This window comes from Pinus tabuliformis, chromosome 1_2 (assembly GCF_031772625.1).
Source record: "Pinus tabuliformis cultivar Carrire ecotype Pingquan chromosome 1_2, CPIR1, whole genome shotgun sequence".
NCBI lineage: Eukaryota > Viridiplantae > Streptophyta > Pinopsida > Pinales > Pinaceae > Pinus > Pinus tabuliformis.
In genome coordinates this window covers 315,858,802-315,883,042 of record NC_142298.1, presented here as the reverse complement: position 1 = coordinate 315,883,042, position 24,241 = coordinate 315,858,802, and the positions used below count along the sequence as shown (strand labels likewise).

Sequence of the window (24,241 nt, the reverse complement as noted above, 5' to 3'; positions counted from 1 at the left end):
GCTCTCTAGCCCAATTTGGTAGAAATGTTGTAATGTAATGTTTAACATTTTAACTAAGTCAAATTACATAAAAAATAAATTAAATAAAAAATAAATGTACTGTAATCTAAATATTCTAACTTGGTAAAAAAAATATCCCTATAAAAATAAAAATAAAATGACCCATAATATTGAATTATGGTATTCATGTGGTAGAAATGTTGTAATGTAATGTTTAACATTTTGACTAAATCAAATTACATAAAAAGAAATTAAATAAAAAAATTAATGTAATGTAATCTAAACATTCTAACTTGGTAAAAAAAATATCCCTATAAAAATAAAAATAAAATGACCCATAGTATTGAACCATGGTATTCATGTGGAATGCAACTTATTTTAAAGGGAAAATTAAAACAACATAGATCCATCTTAACTCTGGATCTACAAAGCTCCCAAGAGATCAAATTATTTGTTATATTTTGATGTGATATATATATTATAATTTTCTCTTATCTAAAAATTTGTTTATAATTTTATTAATAAAATCAAAATTTAAAAATATTTAAAATAAATAAAATTTAAAAAATATTTTAAAAGATAATATTTAAAAAATATTACATCTAAAGCTCACGAAAAAAATCCTTCTTTCTAACACCTATTTAATTTCTAACTTAACCATAATTTAAAATATTATGGTAATTAAATTATTCCCACCCTTACGATAATTTAACATCCTTAACATACCATGCAAGCGAAATTATTGCCTTTTTAAGAGAATTTATATCAATTTAAATGAGTAATCGAGTAATCTATCGAACCAAAGAAAAGTGGAAAATTTGATGTATAAATCAACCTTTCCGTCTATATCACAGTGGTCGATTCTACGCGCATGTTCGCGGTTTCATATTCATTTCAAACAAAAGCCCTTCCATTTAGGAGTATTTGACGCGGGGTTTTGGCAGCGAAGGCAGTGGAAGTGGAGGCGGGAAGGATGAATTCCAGCAGCAAGAATAATACCAATAATAAAGAAGAGAAGACATGGATTGACCTGGGAAATGGATCCGAACTTGTGTACTTTCCACGTTTATTTCCTCATGCTCAGTCTTTAGAGTGGCTCAGTTATCTGGATCAGCACATTCCATGGACAAGGCCTTCTCTCTTCATCTTCGGACGTACTTGTTCACAGGTTCATCAAATCAATCTCTGCCCAATTACACCTACCCATTTATTTCTTTCCGTTTCTCTCTCTCTCTCTTTTTAAACTGTTTGTAAATATGTGGCCTGTGTATGGATGAATGGAACCTGAAACTACAGAACTCATATGTGGTCTGTGTATGGATGAATGGAATCTGAAACTACAGAACTCCCTGTTATGGGAAGGTAATGCAGTTGAATACCAAATACGGAATTGTCATTTAATTGCTAATTTTCTCTATATTTGGGGAATCAGAATGGTGTAGTCTAACCAATGTTTTGGTTTTTTGGAATTTAGGGATACAATTTTGGTCTAGTTTGTGATTTTTATTTTTAATGGTTTAAAATGTGTATTTTTGAACTTCAGTGATACAATTTTGGTGTAGATTATAATTTATAAATTTTTATGGTTTAAAATGTGTATAAAATATATAAATAAATTCTGAAAAACCCTTCAACACAATTCCTCAAATTACATAATTAACACTAGCCAAAGGAATCTAAAAAAAGAGGCCAATACGTCGGCTATTAGTTAGACTAAGCTAATCAGAGCAGGGTATATTATAAGCCTTTCCAGTGATCCCCAATGCCCATCTGAATAGTCACTCGCACCCTTCCTGTCTACACATCTGTGGCTCAACGTGGCAGCTTCTGGTTGTCACCTTACGAAGCGCTATCTTCTTCGCTTTCATGGGTAAGATGGCTCTCTCCCAAGGGTGAAACGTGTCTCTGATGTGAAACAACCCACTTATCATCTAACCAAGCCCTCGTTGACATTGATCTCTGAGTGAGATTATTTTGATCGGAAGGAATAATTTGCATTGAGAAGGGAGGTCTTCTGGCAAAATATTACATTACAGATATGCAAATTAAAGTTAACGCTGCCCTTTGAATGCTTCAAAAGTAAGGTTAACGCTGCCCTTTGAATGCTTCAAAAGTAAGGTTACCGTTTATATGGCCAATAGCTTTGTGGGCTATGCTTCCTTTCTCTTGAATTCAAAAAGATCAAGGACGTTTCATTTCTCTTTGCTATGCTCAAAAGGTCATCCAGTAGTTAGCACTAATTGTTTGGTTGTATCTTCCTTTTCTCTGGCACTAACTCTAGTTAAAGCAAGTGTCTTATACAATGCTACTGTTGCAATCTTCAAATTTGATTCTTTTAACATTGCTGATATAACTAATTATATATTGATATGCCTACCAACGGTTGAGTTGAATCAGTTTTTCCATCTAAATGATTTGAAATGAGTCTACGATGATTTAAGGCCATCTCCTTTATCGCTAAATAGTTGAAGGCTCATCTACATTGCAAAATGTTGCCGGCATAGTTACCATATCTGCCTATGGGGGATCCAAGATCTGCATTTCCGCAGATCCTGATCCCAACCTGCTCAAGATATGTTTCTTGTTTGTGTTAGACTTAACAAAGCGCAGTTGAAATAATAGAAACATACACAGCACAAACAAAAAACCACACAAAACCATAACACAGAGATTTAACGTGGTTCACCCAACCAATCTGGGCTACGTCCACCAGAACAGAGGCATCGGAAATCTTATTATTCAAAGGAGATTACAACAAATCTAATAATTCACACATGCTCTCAGCTCTCCCCTATTTTCTCTACTTTCTCTACACACTCTTACAATCTTCTACGGGATTACATTTCTATATAGCTGGAGCATAAAATTGAATCATAAATTCCCTCACAACAAATATAGGATGCATTAACTCCTCAAAAAATACTGGAGCTAATATATCAACTAATCCTATTGTTGTCACAAACATGAGATTTTTCCCAAATTTAATAAAACAGAAAATCTCAACAATCTCCCCCTTGACAACAATTAGCCTGATGCCTTGTTCATTTATTATTTTTATCTTTTCTGCAAGCCAAGAGAAGCCAAACACCAACGCAGCTTCTCTAACAAAACTGGTTTCGTGAACATGTCTGCACAATTTTCCTTCGTATGCTTCTTTTCAAGAGAAACACCCCTTTCAGTGATAACCTGTCTTATAAAATGGTTCTTGATTGGTATATGCTTTGATTTACTATGATAGGCTGGATTCTTAGCCAAGTGAATTGCACTTTGACTATCACAAAATAACTTGATGTTGTCCTGTAACCTCCCAAACTCACCAATCAAACCTTTTAACCAAACTGCTTCTTTGCAAGCATGTGAAGCAGCTATGTATTCTGCTTCAGTAGTGGATAAAGCAACAATATTCTGTAGCTTTGACATCCAGCTAATAGCTCCACTTGCAAGAGTAAAGACATACCCTGAAGTTGACCTTCTCTTATCCAAATCACCTGCAAAATCGGAATCAACATATCCACAAACAAATTCACTACTTTTATTATAAGTGATACAATAATCACTTGTGCCTCTCAAATACCGAAGCACCCATTTCACTGCTGACCAGTGTTGTTTACTTGGATTTGCCATATACCTGTTGACAACCCGAACTGCATGTGAAATATCTGGTCGAGTACAAACCATGGCATACATCAAACATCCTACTACATTGGCATACGGAATTCGAGACATATATTCCTTTACTTCATCTGTATTAGGACATAAACTGGAAGAAAGCTTAAAATGGGAAGCTAAAGGGACTGAAACAGGCTTCACATTATTCATACCAAACCTCAAGAGTATTTTCTCAATATACTTCTGTTGTGATAGCCACAGCTTACCATTGCTCCTGTCTTTGAAAATCTCCATGCCCAAAATCTGTCTTGCTGCTCCCAGATCTTTCATATCAAACGTCCTTGCCATTTGAGCCTTTAACCTGTTGATCTCCACTATGCTTTTGCTTGTTAAAAGCATATCGTCAACATATAACACTAAGATAATGAACATGCCATCATTTACTTGCTTAAAATAAACACAATGATCATATTCACTTCTTATATATTTCTGACTCAACATGAAAGAATCAAACTTCTTGTACCATTGCCGAGGCGACTGCTTCAGGCCATACAATGATTTCTTGAGCCTGCAGACAAATTTCTTATTGCGATGCTGAACAAACCCTTCCGGTTGTTCCATATAAATTTCCTCATCTAAGTCTCCATGTAAAAATGCAGTCTTAACATCTAGTTGCTGCAATTCTAAATCAAGCAAAGCGACTAATGCTAACACAATTCTAATTGAAACTATTTTAACAATTGGTGAAAAAATCTCATGAAAGTCAATGCCTGCTTTCTGAGAAAAACCTTTTGCGACCAGCCTCGCTTTGTACCTGTCCTCAGTATCATTCACACCCCGTTTCAACTTGAAAACCCATTTACATCCCACAGTTTTCCTGTCTTTTGGAAGTTCAACCAGATCCCAAGTGCCATTCTTGTGTAATGCCATCATCTCGTCCTTCATAGCTTCTTTCCACTTTTCACTTTTTGAACCTTCTACAGCTTCCTGATAACACAAAGGTTCATCATCGTTAGCGGTTAAAGCGACTGAAGTAACATAATCATCATACCTTTTAGGAGGACGTTTAATTCTCGTGGACCTCCTTAAAGATGTTTCTGGTACTGCTAACTACCATCTGTAGGAACTTCTTCATGATCAACATCTGAGACCTGTTCATGATCTACATCTGAACCCTATTCATGATCTGATTCTGAAACCTATTCATGACTAGTATCTGAACTATGGTCATCATGACTATCATTAGAAGTGCTTTCAAACTGAATGTGCTGAAAATCAGATACATCATCCTGTTTCAATCTATTATCTACATCTAACTGTACAAGAGAGGATTCATTAAACTTTACATCTCTGTTGATGATGATCTTGCGGGTAGTAGGATCCCACAATCTATATCCCTTTGTTCCATCACCATATCCAACAAAGATATACCTTTTTGACTTTGGATCTAATTTAGTTTGCTGATGTTTAGGCACTAGAGCATATGCATCACAACCAAACACTCTGAGTTTAGAATAATCACAAGGGTGACCTTTCCATACCTCTTGAGGAATCTTGCAACCTATCGCCGTGGATGGTGATCAATTTATCACATAACAAGCTGTAGCCACCGCTTCTGTCCACAATTCCTTCTGCAAATCGGCGTTACTCAGCATACTCCATGCTCTCTCTAAAAGAGTCCTATTCATGCGTTCAACAACTCCATTTTGCTGAGGAGTATAAACAGTGGTCTTATGTCTCTCGATCCCTGCATCCTTGCAATAGTTTTCAAACTCCTTGGAAGTAAACTCACCACCATTGTCAGTTCTTAAACATTTTATAGTTCTACCAGTGATGTTTTCTACCAATGCTCTAAACTGTTTGAAAATTGTAAAAACATCAGACTTCCTTTTCAACATGTAGACCCACACTTTCCTAGAAAAATCATCAATAAACGATACAAAATATGATGAGCCACCATATGAAGTTGTAGGGGCTGGACCCCAAACATTTGAATGGATATAATCAAGTATTCCTTTACTAGTATGTTTGCCTATTTTAAACTTTTGCTTACTTTGTTTTCCAAACAGACAATGTTTACAGAAATCTAACTTTCCAGACTTTAGATTCGGAAGTAACTTGCGATCAGCCAAAATTTTTAACCCTCTTTCGCTTATATGGCCCAACCTTTCATGCCATAAGCGAATGGAACTACTGTCATGTTCATACACCGTAGACACATGATCTGACCCTGTTCTTCCTTCTAACTGAAGTAGATTTCCTACCTTCTTAGCTTTCATTACTAGTAAAATACCTTTGTAAATTCTCATTACTCCACCTTGAATTATAGTTTTATATCCATTTGTGTCAAGTGCTCCTAGTGAAATTAGATTTTTCCTTAAATCTGGTATATGTCTTACATCAGTTAACATTTTGGTTGTCCCATCAAACATTTGCAGCTGTATACTCCCTATTCCCACAATATTACACGTGACATCATTACCCATGTACACGACTCCATCATTAATTGATTTATACGTCTTAAACCATTCTCTATGAATACACATGTGGTTTGATGCACCAGAATCTAACAGCCAATGTTGATCATGATTTGACAAATTAACTGATAACACTTCATCACTCATACCTGAACCAGATGCCGAACCTGTATCTGTCGTGTTTGCTTCTTGCTTCGCTGTCGAAGAGTCTTCTTTGGATGCTTGCTGTCTCTTCCAACAGTCCTTCTTCAAATGTCCCGATTTGCCACAAAACTAGCACTTTACCTTACTCTTCTTCCCTTTCGATTTTGATCGTGAGTCGCTGTGCTTACCAGAGCGTCTTTCTCTCGAACGACCTCTAGCCATCATTGCTTCTGATGTAGAGGTGTCGGCATTTGACCTCTTCCTTGTCTCTTCGGACAACAAAGCTCCAACAATATCATCAAATTCAAGGGTTTCTGATATACTTAGACTGATAGAAGTAACAAAATGATCCCATGACTCGGGCAACGAGCACAATAAAGTTATAGCTTTATCTTCTGATTCAAATTTTACTTCTATACTTTCTAATTGCACCATGAGAGTATTAAAGACATTCAAATGATCAGTAATAGCTGTACCTTCCTTCATACGCAGACTGTACAATTGTCACTTCAGAAGAATCCTATTGGTCAAGGATTTTGTCATGTACAGCTTCTCCAGCTTTGTCCACAAACCAGCAGCAGTTTTCTCTGACACGATGTTAAACAAAACATCATCCGCCAAACACAGTCGAATACCGCTCAGAGCTCTTCCATCCAATTCATTCCATTCATCATCTGTCATGGGGTAACGCTGTTTGGATCTTCCCAACAGCGCCTTCGCCACGCCTTGTTGCACAAGTAGATCGTGCATCTTCACTTTCCAGATCTCGAAGTTATTTTTTCCATTAAACTTGTTGATCTCAAAACAAGCACTTTGAGTTTTTGCCATGTTGTATCAAACAAACAATCTCCAATTCTGAATTAAAAAATGCCTCTGTCGTACCGTGTAATCACAATTTTAAAAGAAAAAACCAAAATTGCAAGTTTACCAGAGGGAAAATCTGCCGGGCGCTCCTGGACAGTGAAAAACCGCGCCTAAAACACATCCACTGCCTGGCGCTCCGCTGACAGCCGATCAACCGCGCCAGAGCAAAATCCGTTTAAGTGTCGCAAAATTGGCGCGCTTAATCCCGTCGATTCCGCGCCAATCTGAATATTGGATCTCTGGCGCGAGTATCAGACTCGGATCCGCGCCAATTGGCGCGTCTGTTCAAAAAATAAAACGCGCCAACCCGTTCATTGCCAAATTGGCGCGACTGTCTCTGCTAAAACCGCGCCAATTGCCAAAACTCCACCTTCAGCCGATCTCTCACGCGCACCAGCTCCACAACCAGAGACTTGTAGGTGATGGGCCCTCCACGCTCCGCTGCGCCGCTTTGATACCACTTGTTAGACTTAACAAAGCGCAGCTGAAATAATAGAAACATACACAACACAAACAAAAAACCTCACAAAACCATAACACAGAGATTTAACGTGGTTCACCCAACCAATCTGGGCTACGTCCACCAGAACAGAGGCATTGGCAATCTTATTATTCAAAGGAGATTACAACAAATCTAATAATTCACACATGCTCTCAGCTCTCCCCTATTTTCTCTACTTTCTCTACACACTCTTACAATCCTCTACGGGATTACATTTCTATATAGCTAGAGCATAAAACTGAATCATAAATTCCCTCACAACAAATATAGGATGCATTAACTCCTCCTCAAAAAATACTGGAGCTAATATAGCAACTAATCCTATTGTTGTCACAAACATGAGATTTTTCCCAAATTTAATAAAACAGAAAATCTCAACAGTTTGGAATCACCGCAGGATCTGCTCCAGATCTGTTTTTGGCTTGCCAGAAATGTTCGTTGTCAAGCAAGCAGATTCCCAAAAAAAACTATTTTTTAGAAAACACATAAAAGCATAAAGCAGAAAAAATATAAAAGTCAAATTATGCGGCCTTAAAATCCTAATGTTTGCCTATGAAATGACCTTTCATTTTAAAGCACACCATTTGAAGTTTTTTTTAATAGTAGTGTACATTTATGAGTTTGTGAGAGTGATTTGGAGCAAGATATATTTGAAGATATTGTTATATATGTTGTTTCCTCGTATCTAAATCTTGACTTTTCAAAATCTGTATTTGTTTCCATTAGACTTAGCTTAGCAGCGACTTCTTCTGCTACTCAAAAGTGCAACAACACGAACCTTTTCTTTGTTTTTAGATCACAGAAATATTATTTGTGTTGGATTCTTTTATTTTTCCCAGCTTATATGAGTTGTAGTATCTATTAAATTAAATTTGCCAGTGGCATAGTGAACTGTCAGAATATGTTAGGAAAAACAACAAATGGGGCCAGAGGGACCTGTAATGGTTCTATTAGAGTATTATGCATATTAAAAATCCATTTCTCTCAGGTCCAAAAAGATATGCGTTGGATATAAATGAAAGTAGATTCACAATTTAACGTCATAATGGATTACAGGCCATCAAATCACATCATAATCCAATTCATTCAAAGGAAGACAACTAATATTTACATCGCAATAGACATAGATTCGTCATTCTACTCTACAATGTACATAAAGTTAGAATCATAATAATGTCCAAACTGTGTTATATATGTGGAAGTCAGCTTACAGATTCATGAACATAGTGCCAAGTGATAACAAAATTAAATGATAAACCTACCAAACACTGGGCACTGGGAAAGTCGTATTAGGATGTAGACTGGTGATCGAATTCATCCAAAATTATGTCATGTCTTGTTTCATTTGTTGCCATTGGTGGAGTGCTCACCGAGCTAGAGCCAGAGCCATCAAGTTAATATTGATCACCACTGTTTAGTTCATAAATATCTCCTTGCATTCTACTTGAAAACCTCTTAAAGTAAGGTCATTGTCACTGTCATTTTGCCATTCACCACAATTTCACATTCTAGTGGGTCCAACCAGTGTTCCGTGGGGAGTTGGGATGCGTACCCCTAGGGTGGGGTGCGTGCTCCCCACCCATGCACTCGGGATGGGGGAAGCCCGGGGAAACGTTTTCCCATGCTCCCCTTTTGGGGAAACTCAGGGAGACACAGGGGAAATTTTTTCCCAAAACGGGTGCTTGTGGGCACCCCCTCAAAAAGAGCTGGGCGTCCCCCTTGAATTTTGCTTGCAAACAATAATTTATAAGTGGAGAAGCCTAATATTCAACCCTAGGGCCCTATTAATGCAATGTAATAATGTCCTTTTACTTGAAATTTTAACATTACCATTAATTGACTCAAGTTGTTTGAGAGTGGTTCTGACCTCATTGGATTTCATATGGAGAAAGTACAATTTTAGATCCCACTCAAAATCCAATAGACTTAACAATTTTCAAGATTTCAAGATTTGGGGGATTGCAACATTTCCATTGGATTCTATCATGTATGAGGGTATGGAACTAGCATTTAATCAAGAGCACCAAGCCCTCTATGTGCCTCGATGTTGGTGGCATTGATTATTGAACTCCTTTGTCATAACCCTAGTAAAATTGTACCTATCACTCAAACAAAATCTCGACTTGACATGTTAAGCTTTTTATATCTTATTTTAATGCTTAGAGGGTGATATTGATGATGAGGATCCCAATATACACAATGATTTTGATGATATGTAGGTATTTGTTGTAGCATGATTTTTTTTGGACTATAGAAGCCATTTAGAGCCTCTTTGTTGATGTATTTTTGGTTTAAATATGGATTGCATTCGGTACTATTTTGGTTATATGCACCTTGCCCTATATATCAGAAACTTTCCATATTTGTGAATAATGGTTTAGATTCATATGGATGGATGAACATGAATATTAAGTATATGTTTTTTCAAAATTTGAATATTTATGTATTTTTTGGTTGACCAATTTTTTGGTCCATTTTTTTTCTAGTTCCCAATTTTGGGGTCAACCGGTTCGATAACTAGTCTAGTTTTGATAACATTGATTCATTGTCCATTGTTCATTTTTAGTTTTAAATTTTGAGTCCTGAGTCCAGGTACTGATGACCTTAGACCAAGTCTTTGACTCATCACTTTTTACTATTTTTGTATTTGAGTAATATCAATTTACTATTCCAGTCTTTTGACTTTAATTTCTACTATTTTGCTTAGTACTTATCAGATTCTAAAATAATGAATGATGAATTTAAATCATTGTATACAATATTTTACTATTTCTATCTTGTTGAATCATTTATGATTTATGAATCAATGTATTCGTTATTGAATTTAAATCGTGTTTATAATACACACAAACACACACAGACCTCGATGTCCCCCCTAAATTTCCCTAAAATTTGGGGGTGCTCCCACATGCCCCCCTATGCGTCTCCCTTTTCCCGCGTCCCCCCAACTTGGAAACTTGGTGGAACATTGGGTCCAACTAAGCAATCTAGCTATTGTTGAAATAAAAGGTGAACATGTCATCGAGCATTCATTGAATCTTGTGCCTTTTGTGAGGTAAGGTGATTCCAATTGACAAATTAGATGAATGCATATTGATTCCATCTCTCACATTTGCTGATGAACTAGTGACCTATTCGTGTGAAGAAAAGAATTCAATCTTTTTGTTGAAATTTAATAATAAAAAACCTCAAGCCTGAAATATAAAGAAAATCAAATTTTTAGATTTAAAATTTACGAATCCTTTTAAGGCTACTTGGAAAAACAAGCAAGTAGCCAACCAATGAAGCAAACAAATCCTTGCTCCATGCTGGTCCTAGAAGTCTACAAGACTTAGTTGAGTTTGTTGTATGCGCACTACTCATTTGCAAGTTGATCCTATGTTAATTTTAGTTAACAATGGTATGTTCTATGCTTAGCACAATTTACTTCAATGTTCCTCAGCAGCCCAATAAAAATTTCCAATTTCCAATAGCAATCACAATAATCACATTGACAATAAAAGCAGATAGAACATAAAACAAACTGAAGAAGACACGCCAAGACAAGACGACACCAGATTTAGCGGATGCCACGGAAAAACCCCAATGTGGGGAAAACCTTTTGATCAATTTTTCTTATTATCAAATCAAAAGTTCAGCAGAGAGAGAGTACAAAAGTCAAATTGACTTGCCCAATACAAAGTCAAAAAACCCTGTAAATTTTTGCCGTCAACTGCAGTCAAACTTTAGCCCTAACCAGACAGTCAATGTTGATCAAACAACAACAAATCATCCTCAAAGCAACTCAGTCTTCCTTGGTCAAACTTGGCCTGATCAGGAGGATGAATTTAGCCCAAAACAACTTGGTCAAACTCAATCAAAGGAGAGAAAATTGCTGTAATTTTCTGCGGTCAAATAATAGTAAACCCTGAAGTCAACGTAAGTTAAACAACCCAGAATTTCTTGTTTTTTGTGCCCAACAATGTGGCCTAGAAAAATCAAACCTTTGACCCTCAAAACACAGTCAAACTTGGTCAGCAACCCCTCAGTCAACGTTGGTCAAACTTGTCTCTAAAGTTTGAAATTTCGGCCTGTAATTTCGCCTAGAAAATCGTCCTCCTTGCCACACGTGAGAGAGAGAGAGAGGTTGCGCAATAGCTGTACGAACCAATCTGATGAAGAGAGAGAAGAATGTGTGAGTGATGAATGTGCAAAATGAGGAGTGAGGTCTCTTGTATTTATACAATTCGTTGTGGGTGAAGAGACACATCCATTGGGCTTCATGAGCCTACATGATTATGAGGCCGACCTGAGCAATTTGCACATGAGTGGGCATAAATTCAAATCACACTTCTGCTTGTCCAAATGAGATAATCTTTATATCAATCTTGGACCTTTCGAAAAGAGGAATCCAATGCAATCATCATCTCCATCAAATGAGCTATCTCAAGGTGGAATTTGGCCTTAGTTGCCAATTTTAACACTCCCTGTCAACTAGGGAGAATTCCACTTGCCAATCCATTTGTCGTCATCATGCCATCTTGTCGTCATGTACCATCTCTGTCATCTCATCTCTGCTATGTTGAACTGAAGTAATAATGAAGAAAAATCGATCGAGAGTGAGTCGCAAGATCTTACCACTCTTCACTGACAAAAGTCAACCCAAAGGTAGAACCTCAAATGATCCTAGATCAAGTTGTTGAACACCATGCATCCTAGACATAAGGAGTATGGTAGTACACGATGCGTCCATCGGTAATACTATGGTCCCTATCCACGTTTCCCAACTCATTGGCCAGATGAGTGATACTTCCCATGAGTCCTAGACTACATGGGTAGGATGTATGCTGGGGCATCAACAGGAGAAGGTGAACCACTCATCCTGCTCATATGCCATACGAGAAGGTGAACCACTCATCTTATGCATAGGTCCTTTGTAAGGGAAGATGAACCACTCACCCAACACACGTGTGTAGTAGGGGAAGGTGAACCACTCACCCTACATGCATGTCACCATGGGGTATCACAGGGGAAGCTGAACCACTCACCTTGTACACAATGCACCACATAGGGGAAGGTGAACCACTCACCCTATGGTCGCTCATAGCTCCAAGAAGTACCCCAAGCCCCCAAGAGCTCCCAGAGCTCAGTGTCCAACTCAAGCGGGACCCTCATGGGAGTGTCTTTCCATGACTCCAAGTCTCTCTCGAAAGGTTAAGAATTTGACCTTCCCCAAAGACTTCGCGAGGATATTTGCAACCTGCTCGTCAGTTCTGATGTGTTGGAGCCTTATCGCTCTTCGTTGTACCATATCCTGGATAAAGTGGTACCTGGTATCGATGTGCTTTGAGTGGTCGTGGAACATGAGATTCTTTGAAAGGTGAATCCCACTCTGGTTGTTGCAGAAAATCACAGAGGTATCCAACACGTGCTCAAATAGCTCACTGAAGAGCTTCCTCAACCAAACAAATTCACAACAGGCCATACAAGCTGCAATGTATTTGGCCTTGTTGGTGCTTAGTTCAACCAATTTCTTCTTCCTGCTCATCCAAGAAATTGAAGCAGATCCTAATGAGAAGCAACATCCAGACGTGCTCTTACGATCCACCACACTGCCAGCCCAATCAACATTTATATATCCATGCAACCTCAAATTCCTGACAGTGTATCTCAGTCCATAATAAATTGTGTCTCGGAGATATCTCAAGAGATTCTTAGCAGCAATCCAATGTATGTGATGAGGCTCGACCATAAATTGACTCAACGTGTTCACAACGAAGCATATATCAGGACAAGAGTTTACCAAGAATATCAGGGCCCCCACAAGTTGTCTATATTCAAAAGGGTTCACCAATTCGGGCCCAACAACACTTCCACATAGCTTCTTGAAGTTGAGTTCTATTGGATTAGACACGAACTTGCAATCCACCATCCCACGTCTCTCAAGCAACTTCACATTGTATTTTCCTTGAGAAAAGAAAATCTCACTTGGCTTTTTCCAGACCTCCAGGCCTAGGAAGTAGTGCATCAGTCCTAGGTCCTTCATCTCGAACTCAAAAGCCAACTCCCTCTTGCATTGATAAATGAGAGGGTCTGCACCTGTCAAAAAGAGATCATCCACATAAAGGACCAGAATGAGAGGCCTGTCATTCTCAACCTTGAAATATAGGTTAGGGTCAACATCGCTCCTTGTAAATCCCAACTTCATAAGATAGCTATCAATCCTCTCATACCAAGCCCTGGGGGCTTGCTTCAACCCATAGAGTGCTTTCTTCAACCTGCATACGTGTCCTTCGATCTTGTACTTTGAACCCCTCATGTTGTTCCAAGTAAACTTCTTCCTTAAGTAAGCCAGGCAAGAAAGCATTCGTAACATCCATATGGTGTAAGCTCCATCCTTGAGAGGTAGCAAGAGCAATAATTGAACAGAAAGTGGTATATCGTGCAACTAGTGGAAATATCTCATCATAGTCCACTCCTTCCTTTTGAGAGAAGCCTCGAGCAACGAACCTGACTTTGTATTTTTCAACACTCCCATCAACTCCATGTTTGATTTTGTAAAGCCATTTAGACGCGACCACAGACTTGTCCTTGGGTATAGGAACCACATCCTAGACATTATTCTTCATGATGAATTTGTACTCCTCATTCATCTCATCCTTCCATGGTGTTTCACGGCTTCTTCGAACGTACAAGGCTCAAATTGAACAATGGTACTCATGAAGGTATCCTTGATACTTGGTGGGCTTCTTACTTTCACGAAATGTCCCTCTTGGAGCAATATGCTTTTCAACATCTTTGAGAGTGTCTTTGAGCCACAATGGTCTTTTCTTTGAGGTAGAGGGATGACTAAGAGGTGGATCAATGGTATCCATCAGACCTTCAACATCGGGCATAGGCTCATCGGACGAAGGTTCTTCCTACTTTCTTGTAGCATCATCATTTTCTTTTCCTAGAATGGGGAGATCTCTGGCTTTCCCAAGAGTAGTGTCTTCATCGAATGTAACATCATGGCTTACTTCCACATCTCGTTGACCAGGCACATAGATTTTATATGCCTTTGAGTTTTCACTGTAGCCCATAAAAGTTCCTTTCTTCCTACATGCTCCCAACTTGTTTCTCTTCTCTTTAAACACATGAAAATATACAGGACAACCAAATATTCTAAAATGAGAAACATCAGGTTTCTTACCAGTGAAAACTTCTTCGGGTGTCTTGAAATTCAATGATTGATGTGGACACCTGTTTTGAACATATACGACAGTATTTGCAGCTTCTCCCCATAAGAATTTCGGTATAACTAGATCATTAAGCATGGCACGAGTGGCTTCCATGATCGTTTGATTCTTTCTTTGAACAAATCCATTTTGCTTCAGCAACTCCATTTTGCTCAGCAGTGTATGCAACGATTGTCTCCCTCTTAATGCCAAATTCTGTACAATAGTCATTGAATTCATTTGATTCATATTCGGTCCCACTGTCGGTCCTCAATATTTTGATCTTCTTCCCTGTTTGATTCTCCACCAAGGCTTTGAACGCATGGAACCATCTGAATACTTCATCTTTTTTCAAGAAATACATCCATGTTTTGCGAGAAAAGTCATCCACAAAGATAGCATAATATAAGTATCCTCCTAATGATGTTACGAGCAACATACTAGATAGGTCAGAATGGACCAGTTGAAGAATATCAGAAGTTTGACTTTCACTTGAGGGGAATGGTCCCCTTGTAAGTTTCCTAACTGCACAACCCTGACAAACAAGGTAAGGCTTTGTAGTGAAGGTGGGCAAATTTGCGGTGCCATAATTTGGATTGAAGGGAAGTGTTGCAGGACATGGCTCCTAAAGGATTTCCTTCAACTTGATAAAGACCATCAACCCAAAATCCAAGCGTAAATGCATCTTTAGGGTTTCTTTGTCAAAGACGTACCTTTCCATCAACGAATGCTACCTTGAAGCCTTTATCTTCCATTGCAGAAATAGATACTAGGTTCTTCTTCAAATCGGGCACATACAATACTTCTTGTAGATGAATGGTTTGACCTTGATTCAAGTGAAGAGTGACGATACCTATTCCTTTCACGGGATAGGTGGCATTATCTCCAAGTATGATTTGCAAGTTAGTCTTCTTTTCAACCAAATTCGAGAGGGCCTCTTTGTACCCAGTGAAGTGCCTTGAGGCTCCATTATCAATCAACTAATGATTCAGTGTATCTGGAGGAGAGGCAGTAGATAAAGCGGAAATAAGATAAAATTCATTTTGTTTTTCTACAACATTACTTTCCTCATACTTGGAATTTCTTGGTCTTTTGGGAGGACGACCATTTCCATATCGAATAGTGGGAGCATTCCTCTTTCCTTTGTTGTTGAACTTGTTGTTCCTTTGATTGCCATTGCCTTTGCAGTTGTTGTTGCCATCTTCCCTTGGAGTATCCTTCTTGTGAGGACACTCTCTAGCATAGTAGCCAAACCTGTTGCAATTGTAGCATCTTACTTTTCTTCCTTCTTTGAATCCCAACTTAAATCCCTGATCTTGTTTCCTTGGACCAACGTTGTTCTTCCTCTTAGCATGAGCAAAGAAAGCAGTAGGATCATTTCCATTTGAGGGCTTATCCCTCTCCATCATCCTTATTTCTTCTTGAGTGCATCTAGCCAATAATTCATCGAAGCCCGGAATCCTGTCATTGTTGATGATGGTGGTGTTAAACACATCCCATGCTCTTGTAAGACCTCCAAGTGCAATAAGAGTGAGCTCCCTGTCAGCAACAACTTCTCCAATAGATAGAAGATCATTCTTGATTTTGGTAATCCTCACAAAGTAGGATTGTATGGACTCTCCTCTATCCATCTTGATGTCTTTCAACTTGTTCTTGAGAAAGAGGATTTCATTTGCATTGTTTACTTCGAACATCCCAACCAGCTTATCATACATATCCTTAGATGTTTCCAAATAAGAAATATAGGCAACCAAAGGCTTATGAATGGAATCTACAATAATTTTCTTGGCTTTGACCTCACCTTTTTTGTACTTTGATTTTTGTGGCAACAGGTGCATTTGAAAGAGGCTCCACCACTTTCCCCTTTGTATAGTCCATAGCATCATTCTTTTCCAAAGTCAAATCCAAAGTCATCTTCCATGCATGATAGTTAGATTTGTCCTTGAGCTTGTCCTTGGATTTGAAGTATGATGTAGTCGTCATTGAAGCTAGAACAATATTCTTGTCCATCAACTTTCCCTAGTGATTTCTTTTCTCACTCTTGCTTGGGCTTTGTGTTCACTTGGGCTTTGATACTATGTTAATTTTAGTTAACAATGGTATGTTCTATGCTTAGCACAATTTACTTCAATGTTCCTTAGCAACCCAATAACAATTTCCAATAGCAATCACAATAATCACATTGACAGTAAAAGCAAATAGAACATAAAACAAACTGCAGAAGACAAGCCAAGACAAGATGACACCAAATTTGGTGGATGCCAAGGAAAAATCCCAATGTGGGGAAACCCTTTGATCAATTCTTCTTATTATTAAATCAAAAGTTCAACTGAGAGAGAGAGTACAAAAGTAAAATTGACTTACCCAATACAAAGTCAAAACAACCCTGTAAATTTCTGCAGTCAAACTTCAACCCTAACCAGAAAGTCAACGTTGGTCAAAACAATAGCGAATCGTCCTCAAAGCAACTTGGTCTTCCTTGGTCAAACTCGACCTGATCAGGAGGATGAATTTAGCCCAAAACAACTTGGTCAAACTCAGTCAAAGGAGAGAAAACTGCTGTAATTTTATGAAGTCAAATAATAGTCAACCCTAAAGTCAACGCAGGTCAAACAACCCAGAATTTCTCGGTTTTGTGCCCAACAATGCGGCCTAGAAAAATCAAACCTTTGACTTTCAAAAACACAGTCAAACTTGGTTATTAACCCCTCGGTCAACGTTGGTCAAACTTGTCTCTGAAGTCTTAAATTTCGGCTTGTAATTCTACCCAGAGAATCGTCCTCCTTGCCACACGTGTGAGAGAGAGAGGCTTCCCAATAGCTGTACGAACCAATCTGATGGAGAGAGAGAAGAATGTGTGAGTGATGAATGTGCAAAATGAGGAGTGGGGTCTCTTGTATTTATACAATTCGTTGTGGGTGAAGAGACACATCCATTGGGCTTCTTGAACCTACATGATGATGGGGCCGACCTGAACAATTTGCACATGAGTGGGCATAAATTCAAAATCACACTTCTGCTTGTTCGAATGAGATCATCTTTATATCAATCTTGGACCTCTCGAAAAAAGGAATCCAATGCAATCATCATCTCCATGAAATGAGCTATCTCAAGGTCGAATTTGGCCCTAATTGCCAATTTTAACACCCTATAATTTTGAAGATTCCCCAAATCCACACTTGTTGTAAAGTTGGTTCAATTTAGCATGACCTTTACATCATCTTTTGGTTTCTTATTAAATCGTTTTGGATTTAGTAGAAATGCCATTGTTTGAATAATGTTGTGAAGTATCTGACCTTTGCTAACTAAGATTCTACTATTCATCCCCACTGTTTGGGTCAATTCTAGAACTCTCACCGAGCAAGATGTTGAAGCTTCTCCCTCATTTGATATATGCCCTCATAAACATCCCCAACCATGATTGGTCACCATCAAATATATAAAGGATTCCCATTATAGGATTAATTATGGTTATTGTATCCTCTACTCTCTATATGAGTAATTGATGATAAGGTCCCTTAGGATACTTGTAAAAGTCTTTTGTCCAATGTTGCACTTATTGTGATATTATTAGAATGATCACGATAGTTGCCAAAACCAACTTCAACTATAATATCGGCAGTAATTATCGCGATAATTTGCCCTTTTGAAATTTCCTTCATCTTTCATTTTCTTCCTTTTACTTAAATTTTTGACATTATCATTAATTGACTTGGGATTTTTGAGAGTTGTTCTGACCTTATTGGATTGCATATGGAGAAAGTAGAAATTTAGATCCCACTCAAAATCCAATAGATTTAATAGTTTTGAGGATTTTAGGATTGGTGAGGTTGAAACATTTCTACTACATTTTGTGATGTATGAGGGTATGGAACTAACATTTAAACAAGATCACTAAGCCCTATATGTACCTTGATGTTGGTGGCATTGATTGTTGACTCCTTGTAAAAATGTACACTTCACTCAATTATTCATGGCCTTAGTAAAAATGTACACTTCACTCAAGCAAAATCATTGATTAAGATGTTAAGTTTTTTCTATTTTATTTTAATGCTTAGAGGGTGATCTTGATGAGAAGGATCCCAATATAGGCAATGATTTTGATGTTATGTAGCTATTTGTTGTAGCATGATTTTGTTTGGATTTCAGAGGCCATCTCTATTGATCTATTTTGATTCAATTGGTGATATTTTGTTTATATGCACCCTTGCTATATACATGAGAAATTTTGCATATGTGTATAATAATTTGGATTCATATGGATGCACATGAATTATATGTTCTTTTCAAAATTTGAATATTTTATGTATTTTTTGGTCGATCAAATCTTTTGGTCCAGTTCCGCCCACATTGTTGAGGATGTTATGACCATTTTCCATCAAGCAAAGAAGGGGAAATTCGTTGTTTTCATTGCCATGATTCATCTCATGAGATACATTTTTTTTTGTTTTGATATGATTTTGTATCATTCTGTTAGATCTTATGACTTAGGACAAATATCATATTTCAATATTGATGTTTGATGTATCACTTGACATCTTATACATCTTATATATCGATTTTATTTCATATTTATGTAGCAATGTGTTTGTTTGATGTTGATGTTGTTTCAAAAGTAAAAAAAATGAGAAAAAATGATTATTTTTGTATTTTTTAAAATTCCTTGATAATTTCTGGTATTTTCCTCGATATTGCCGATAATTTAAATTTTCGGCACGATGATAAATTGCCAATAACAATAAATGTAACATTGCTTTTGATACTTTTTGCACCCTTTGGGGTAAAAACGAGAAAAAATGCCTTTTTGCGAAAATAAAATTTGGAGTAAAAAGTCAAAAAAATGGCTTAGTTATTTTATCTTAAGGTAAAATTTTTTAGTTAGGAGAATAGTTATTTTTCAAAGGTCACTAAATATATTGTCTGAAAGCAATTTTTTTTCTTAGATCTCATTGTGGGATCCATAAATATAGATGTGGGTGATATTTGACCTAGTTACCAATTCCCCCAATCCCATTGATATGAAGCTTACAAGTCATAAATTCTACCTAAGTGTGACTTGGGATGGATTATTAAAAGTGACGAGGACAAGGAATCCAAAAATGATGGTAAGAAGGAAAAATGACGTAATTGCCATATGAAGCTCGAGGTTTCATGGACATACATGTGTCAGATGAGTTACATTTTTTTATTATTTAAAAGGAGGAAACTCCTAAATTTGCAATGGGCACTCTAGAGAGGGTATTCTCCAAACTAATGAGGCATATGTTATTCAGTGGAACAACAAATTGACATTTGGACTTGTAGGAGTTTGATTGCATTGATTATTGCTTGGCTTCATGAAAGGGGATTACTGGATGATTCAAACTATTCTCCAAAATCCACTTGCTCTATGTGAGGTCTTTTCTTCCACTCACTGCTTTATGAGGAATTTACATAGTAGTAATTCTTCTAGTATAAATTTTGATAGCTTTTGTAATACATTGATTGAGGAACAAAATAAGTTGTGAATTTGGGTAAGATTGGCTTCAAGCCAAAGGCTCATGTAGCCAAAGGGAAACAACAACAAAAGCATTTTACGAGGTGTCTTAAGAGTCCAAGAGAAGATATAATAAGAAGGAAACAAGTTTGGAAAGAAACCTTGTGAGCGTTGTGGCAAACTATGACATTTTGAATTTAAATATCATGAGGAGCTTGTGGACCATACTAAACAATTTGAAAAGCAACATAAGCAACATATTTATTCTTGATTTGATGGCAAATCCTTTTCTGCAACAACTTCGTCTACTTTGCATGCTTATATTTATTCTAGTGATGAGATTGTAGATTAAAGTTATACTCATGACATGGCTATGGATGCTTCACTCTTTTTTTTTCCCTAGTTAATGACAAAAAATATGATTAGAAAAGTTTATATTGGTGATAATATTGCACAATATATTTATAGTATTGAAAAATTTGAAGTTGAAAATGGCATCGTCAATGATATTTATCATTTTCTACATCTTGGTGCTAAGAAATGCACTCACCATTTACCAGATGATCCAAACTAGGTGGAAAGTTGGATTTTGGCCTAACAAATTTGTTGTGTAAGACTAAGTGTAATGGTTTGGCTTCTAGTGTTCTTGTTGAAGATGAGAAACTTTACAATTTTTCAAGTTTGTTTAATCTATGCCAAAGTTTTTATGACCTTGTTCACACTAATGATGTGAGCCCATTTATGGCATGAAAGACTAGGTCACTTGAATTTCAAAAGTTTGCAACTTACGGACAGGTTGAAGATGGATCATGGGTTACATGTTATGGCTCCCAAGGATGGAGTTTGTGAAGGATGTGTCCTTGACAAGTAGTATAGAAAGAAATTTGATTGGGTAAAATCAAGATGTACAACGACTCAATTATGGATTATTCATAGTGACTTGTGGTCCAATGCACATTCCATTCCATGGGCTACAAAAACAACATTGCCTCAAGTGGGCTACAAAAACTCTCAAAGGCAAAAGGTTTTGATGTAAGTGATGTTTTGGACACTCCAAATGGTTAGAAACAACAATGTAGATTCACTTCTATATCAAGAGTCATAACATTCAATGCTTAGTCCTATGAAGAAGCTTATGGAAAGTGAGAGTGGGAAGATGCTATGGCTAATGATTATAAGTCATACTTGGGAAATGGTACCTCTTCCATTGCGGAAAATGTTTTTGGAGGTGAATTGGTCTACAAAACTAGGTTTTGTTTGGATGGTAGTCTTGAGAAGCATAAGCCCAGTTGGTTTCTTTGGGATTCTCTTAGAACAAAGGTATTAACTACATTGAGACTTGTTTCTATTGCCAAAATGGATACCATTTATATGGTAATTTCACATGCTTCTATTTTTCATCAAGAGATTTAGTGGATGGGTGTGAAGTTTTCTTTTCTTAATTGGTATCTTCATCGGGAAATTAAGCAGATGGATATGAAGTTTTGTTGAGGTTGGTACTTCTAAACTTGTAAGTTGAAGAAGTCTCTTTATGGGCTAAAACAAGCTCCTCGGGCCTTGTTGTCTCAAAATCTAATAGGGCTTGTGAGGGGAGCTCACAAGACAAAAGCTAGACTAAGTGACAACACTACGAGGTGTGGCCCTCTGTTACCACAACCACTACCTCTTGCTTTTTAGTGGATTTGCACCACAAGGGAGGCTTCCCTATGTTAGGTCATCTGAGGGATATACCAAGTCCAAGGGTTAGAGGTGACGAGGATAGGCCAAGGAGAGATGCTCTACTTAAGAACATGGCTCAACTAGCTTAAACAAGGCAATGTGTTCTCTCCAGAAACCCTAATTAGGGCACAATATGGGATAGGGTTTTAGAATAAGCAAGGTCAACAGGCTTATCTAGGATCACAAGGCCAAGAAAAGGCTTGGACTAGATGAAAATGATTAATTTGTGGCACAAGTCTTCAACAAGCCCTAAGTTGAAGCCTAGGGCAAGACTAGGGTTTTAGCTAGGGCAAAAATTATCTAGGGAAAAGGATGTTAGCCGTAGAATGGAAGAATTAGCCACAGGAAGAGGTTGATTTTGAGGCAATGACTTGACTATCAAGTGTTCAATCCCTCCATAAGGTAACACAGTCAACCCTAGTTGAATTTTAACCCTAACCCTAGCCTAGCGACTTTCCTTAAGAGGCCAAAAATCAAAAAATGGAGAGAAAGGTTAGGTTGTAAGATGATTTAGGGTGTGATTAACAATGTGAATAAGGGCAGTCGCTAGTGCCTTGACCTTAAGTGATGGAGTTTAAGGGAGGTCTACTTAGGAGAAAAGACTAAACTCTAGCAAGAAGTAAGGGAATAAGAAACCCTAGTTTCAAACCCTAGCTATCATTTTATGAGGGAGAAAAGTCAACACCGAGAGCTTATCATGAAGAATCACTCATGGGATTGTCACATAAATTCTAGAATGGTTAATGCATACAATACCATTGCTAATGATTCGATGGAAATTTTTTCAATAATAACTAGCACATAGAAACCCTAGACAATAACCATTCCATGCAATAGCCATAAAATAAATTCCAATACAAAGAACACTTACAAGATAGATGCATGAACCAATCCTTTATTGCTCCAAAATGACATCTCCAAAACCAAAGAATAGCTCCATAAGCAAAAACTCCACAATAGATCACATCTCCACAAGATACAAGACAAATTTTAGCTAGGCCAAAATCTCTAAGAGGGCCAAATTGATCCACAAGTGATGATCCAAATGAAATGAAGGTGACCTCTACTTATATGAGGTTTACCTCAAGTAATTTAGCCTAATGAAGCCCCTAATAACAAGTTTGACATGAAATGAACTTGGGTTACAAGCCAACCCACTAGCTAATGACAAAATAGACCATAATTTCCCACACGTGTGAGCCATAGCCTCTCTAAATGCTGACATCATGCCCAATTAAGGCTCCAAATGCCATGCCAAGGTGTGTTGAGGTGTCCAAATGTGTGAAGGTGCCTGGATGATCCAAAATTTGAGGGATTGTCCTCAAATCCACCTCAAATCCTCCCATGGGGTCCCAAGTACAGTTGGGTGCTATCATGTGGTCTCCAATTGTCAAATAAGGCCTCCTTCTCTCCAACATTAGGGATTTCTTTGGTGCAACAAGCCCTCCCTAGTCTCTCAATGGTGTCATCATGAAGAATACTCAAAGCTAGGTCAAAGTTGACCAATGTCTTGGGTATTGAATGTGCTCTGGGACATGTAGCATCTGCGCATGCTATTAGGAGGCTCCAGTCTCTCAATGCTGCTAAGGCCATGCACTTCTTTGAAAGGCTTGGTTACCCGTGGAGTGGGTGCCCTCAAGGATTGGGTTGTTGTGGACCACTTGACGAAAACATGAAAAGTGAAAGCAACCATCCATCAGAGACTATGATCATATATGTATCTAGGTGGACCAAACTTGAATGTTAAGGGCGTTTTAGTACTTCAAACAAGGTTCACCTTTCGATATCTAACTAGACCAAGTCTCGTAAAGCTGTTCCCTACTTTAGCAAAGGTGGCAAATGGCAAACCCTATTAGGTGCTTCCAACCCTCGAGGGGAAGTGACAATTCCAAGGTCGACCCCTCAATCAATAGGTGTTAGTGGTAATGGAGGGGAAAAGGCTTCATGGCGAAGTGCCATGGTCAAAAGGACCAATTGATGGGGTGTCGACACCTTGAGTGTATGTATGTAAAGGGGGGAGCAATCGTGGAGACATAAGTTATCTGTTTGGTCTGATTTTAACACCCCTCTTTTGTGCCTTTTACTTCTTCTTGATTATTGTGAAAATTCCACAAGAGGAACCCCTACTGCAGCAAATTGATGTTGCTTCTCCTACTTGTTAATCCCTACAAGTTATTTACTATGCGCTACGACAAATATCAAAGTAAATACTAGTGCAACCTTCTTAATTAAATTATAAGCGGAAACAAGATAC

The 24,241-nt window shown here is 37.7% G+C and overlaps 1 protein-coding gene across 2 annotated transcripts in view; it reads left to right on the top strand.

The window, feature by feature from the left end:
- The first annotated feature begins 838 nt into the window (after window positions 1-838).
- LOC149205632 (DNA oxidative demethylase ALKBH2-like) overlaps window positions 839-24,241 on the top strand; it is a 67,579-nt gene continuing 44,176 nt past the window's right edge. For both annotated transcript variants that reach the window (XR_016251891.1, XM_089393517.1), the window contains exon 1: window positions 839-1,168. Coding sequence is in view for 1 of the 2 variants with exons in the window: in XM_089393517.1 (XP_089249643.1) it covers window positions 974-1,168 (195 nt within the window). In the remaining variant the exon portion in view is untranslated. The remainder of the gene's footprint in view (window positions 1,169-24,241) is intronic.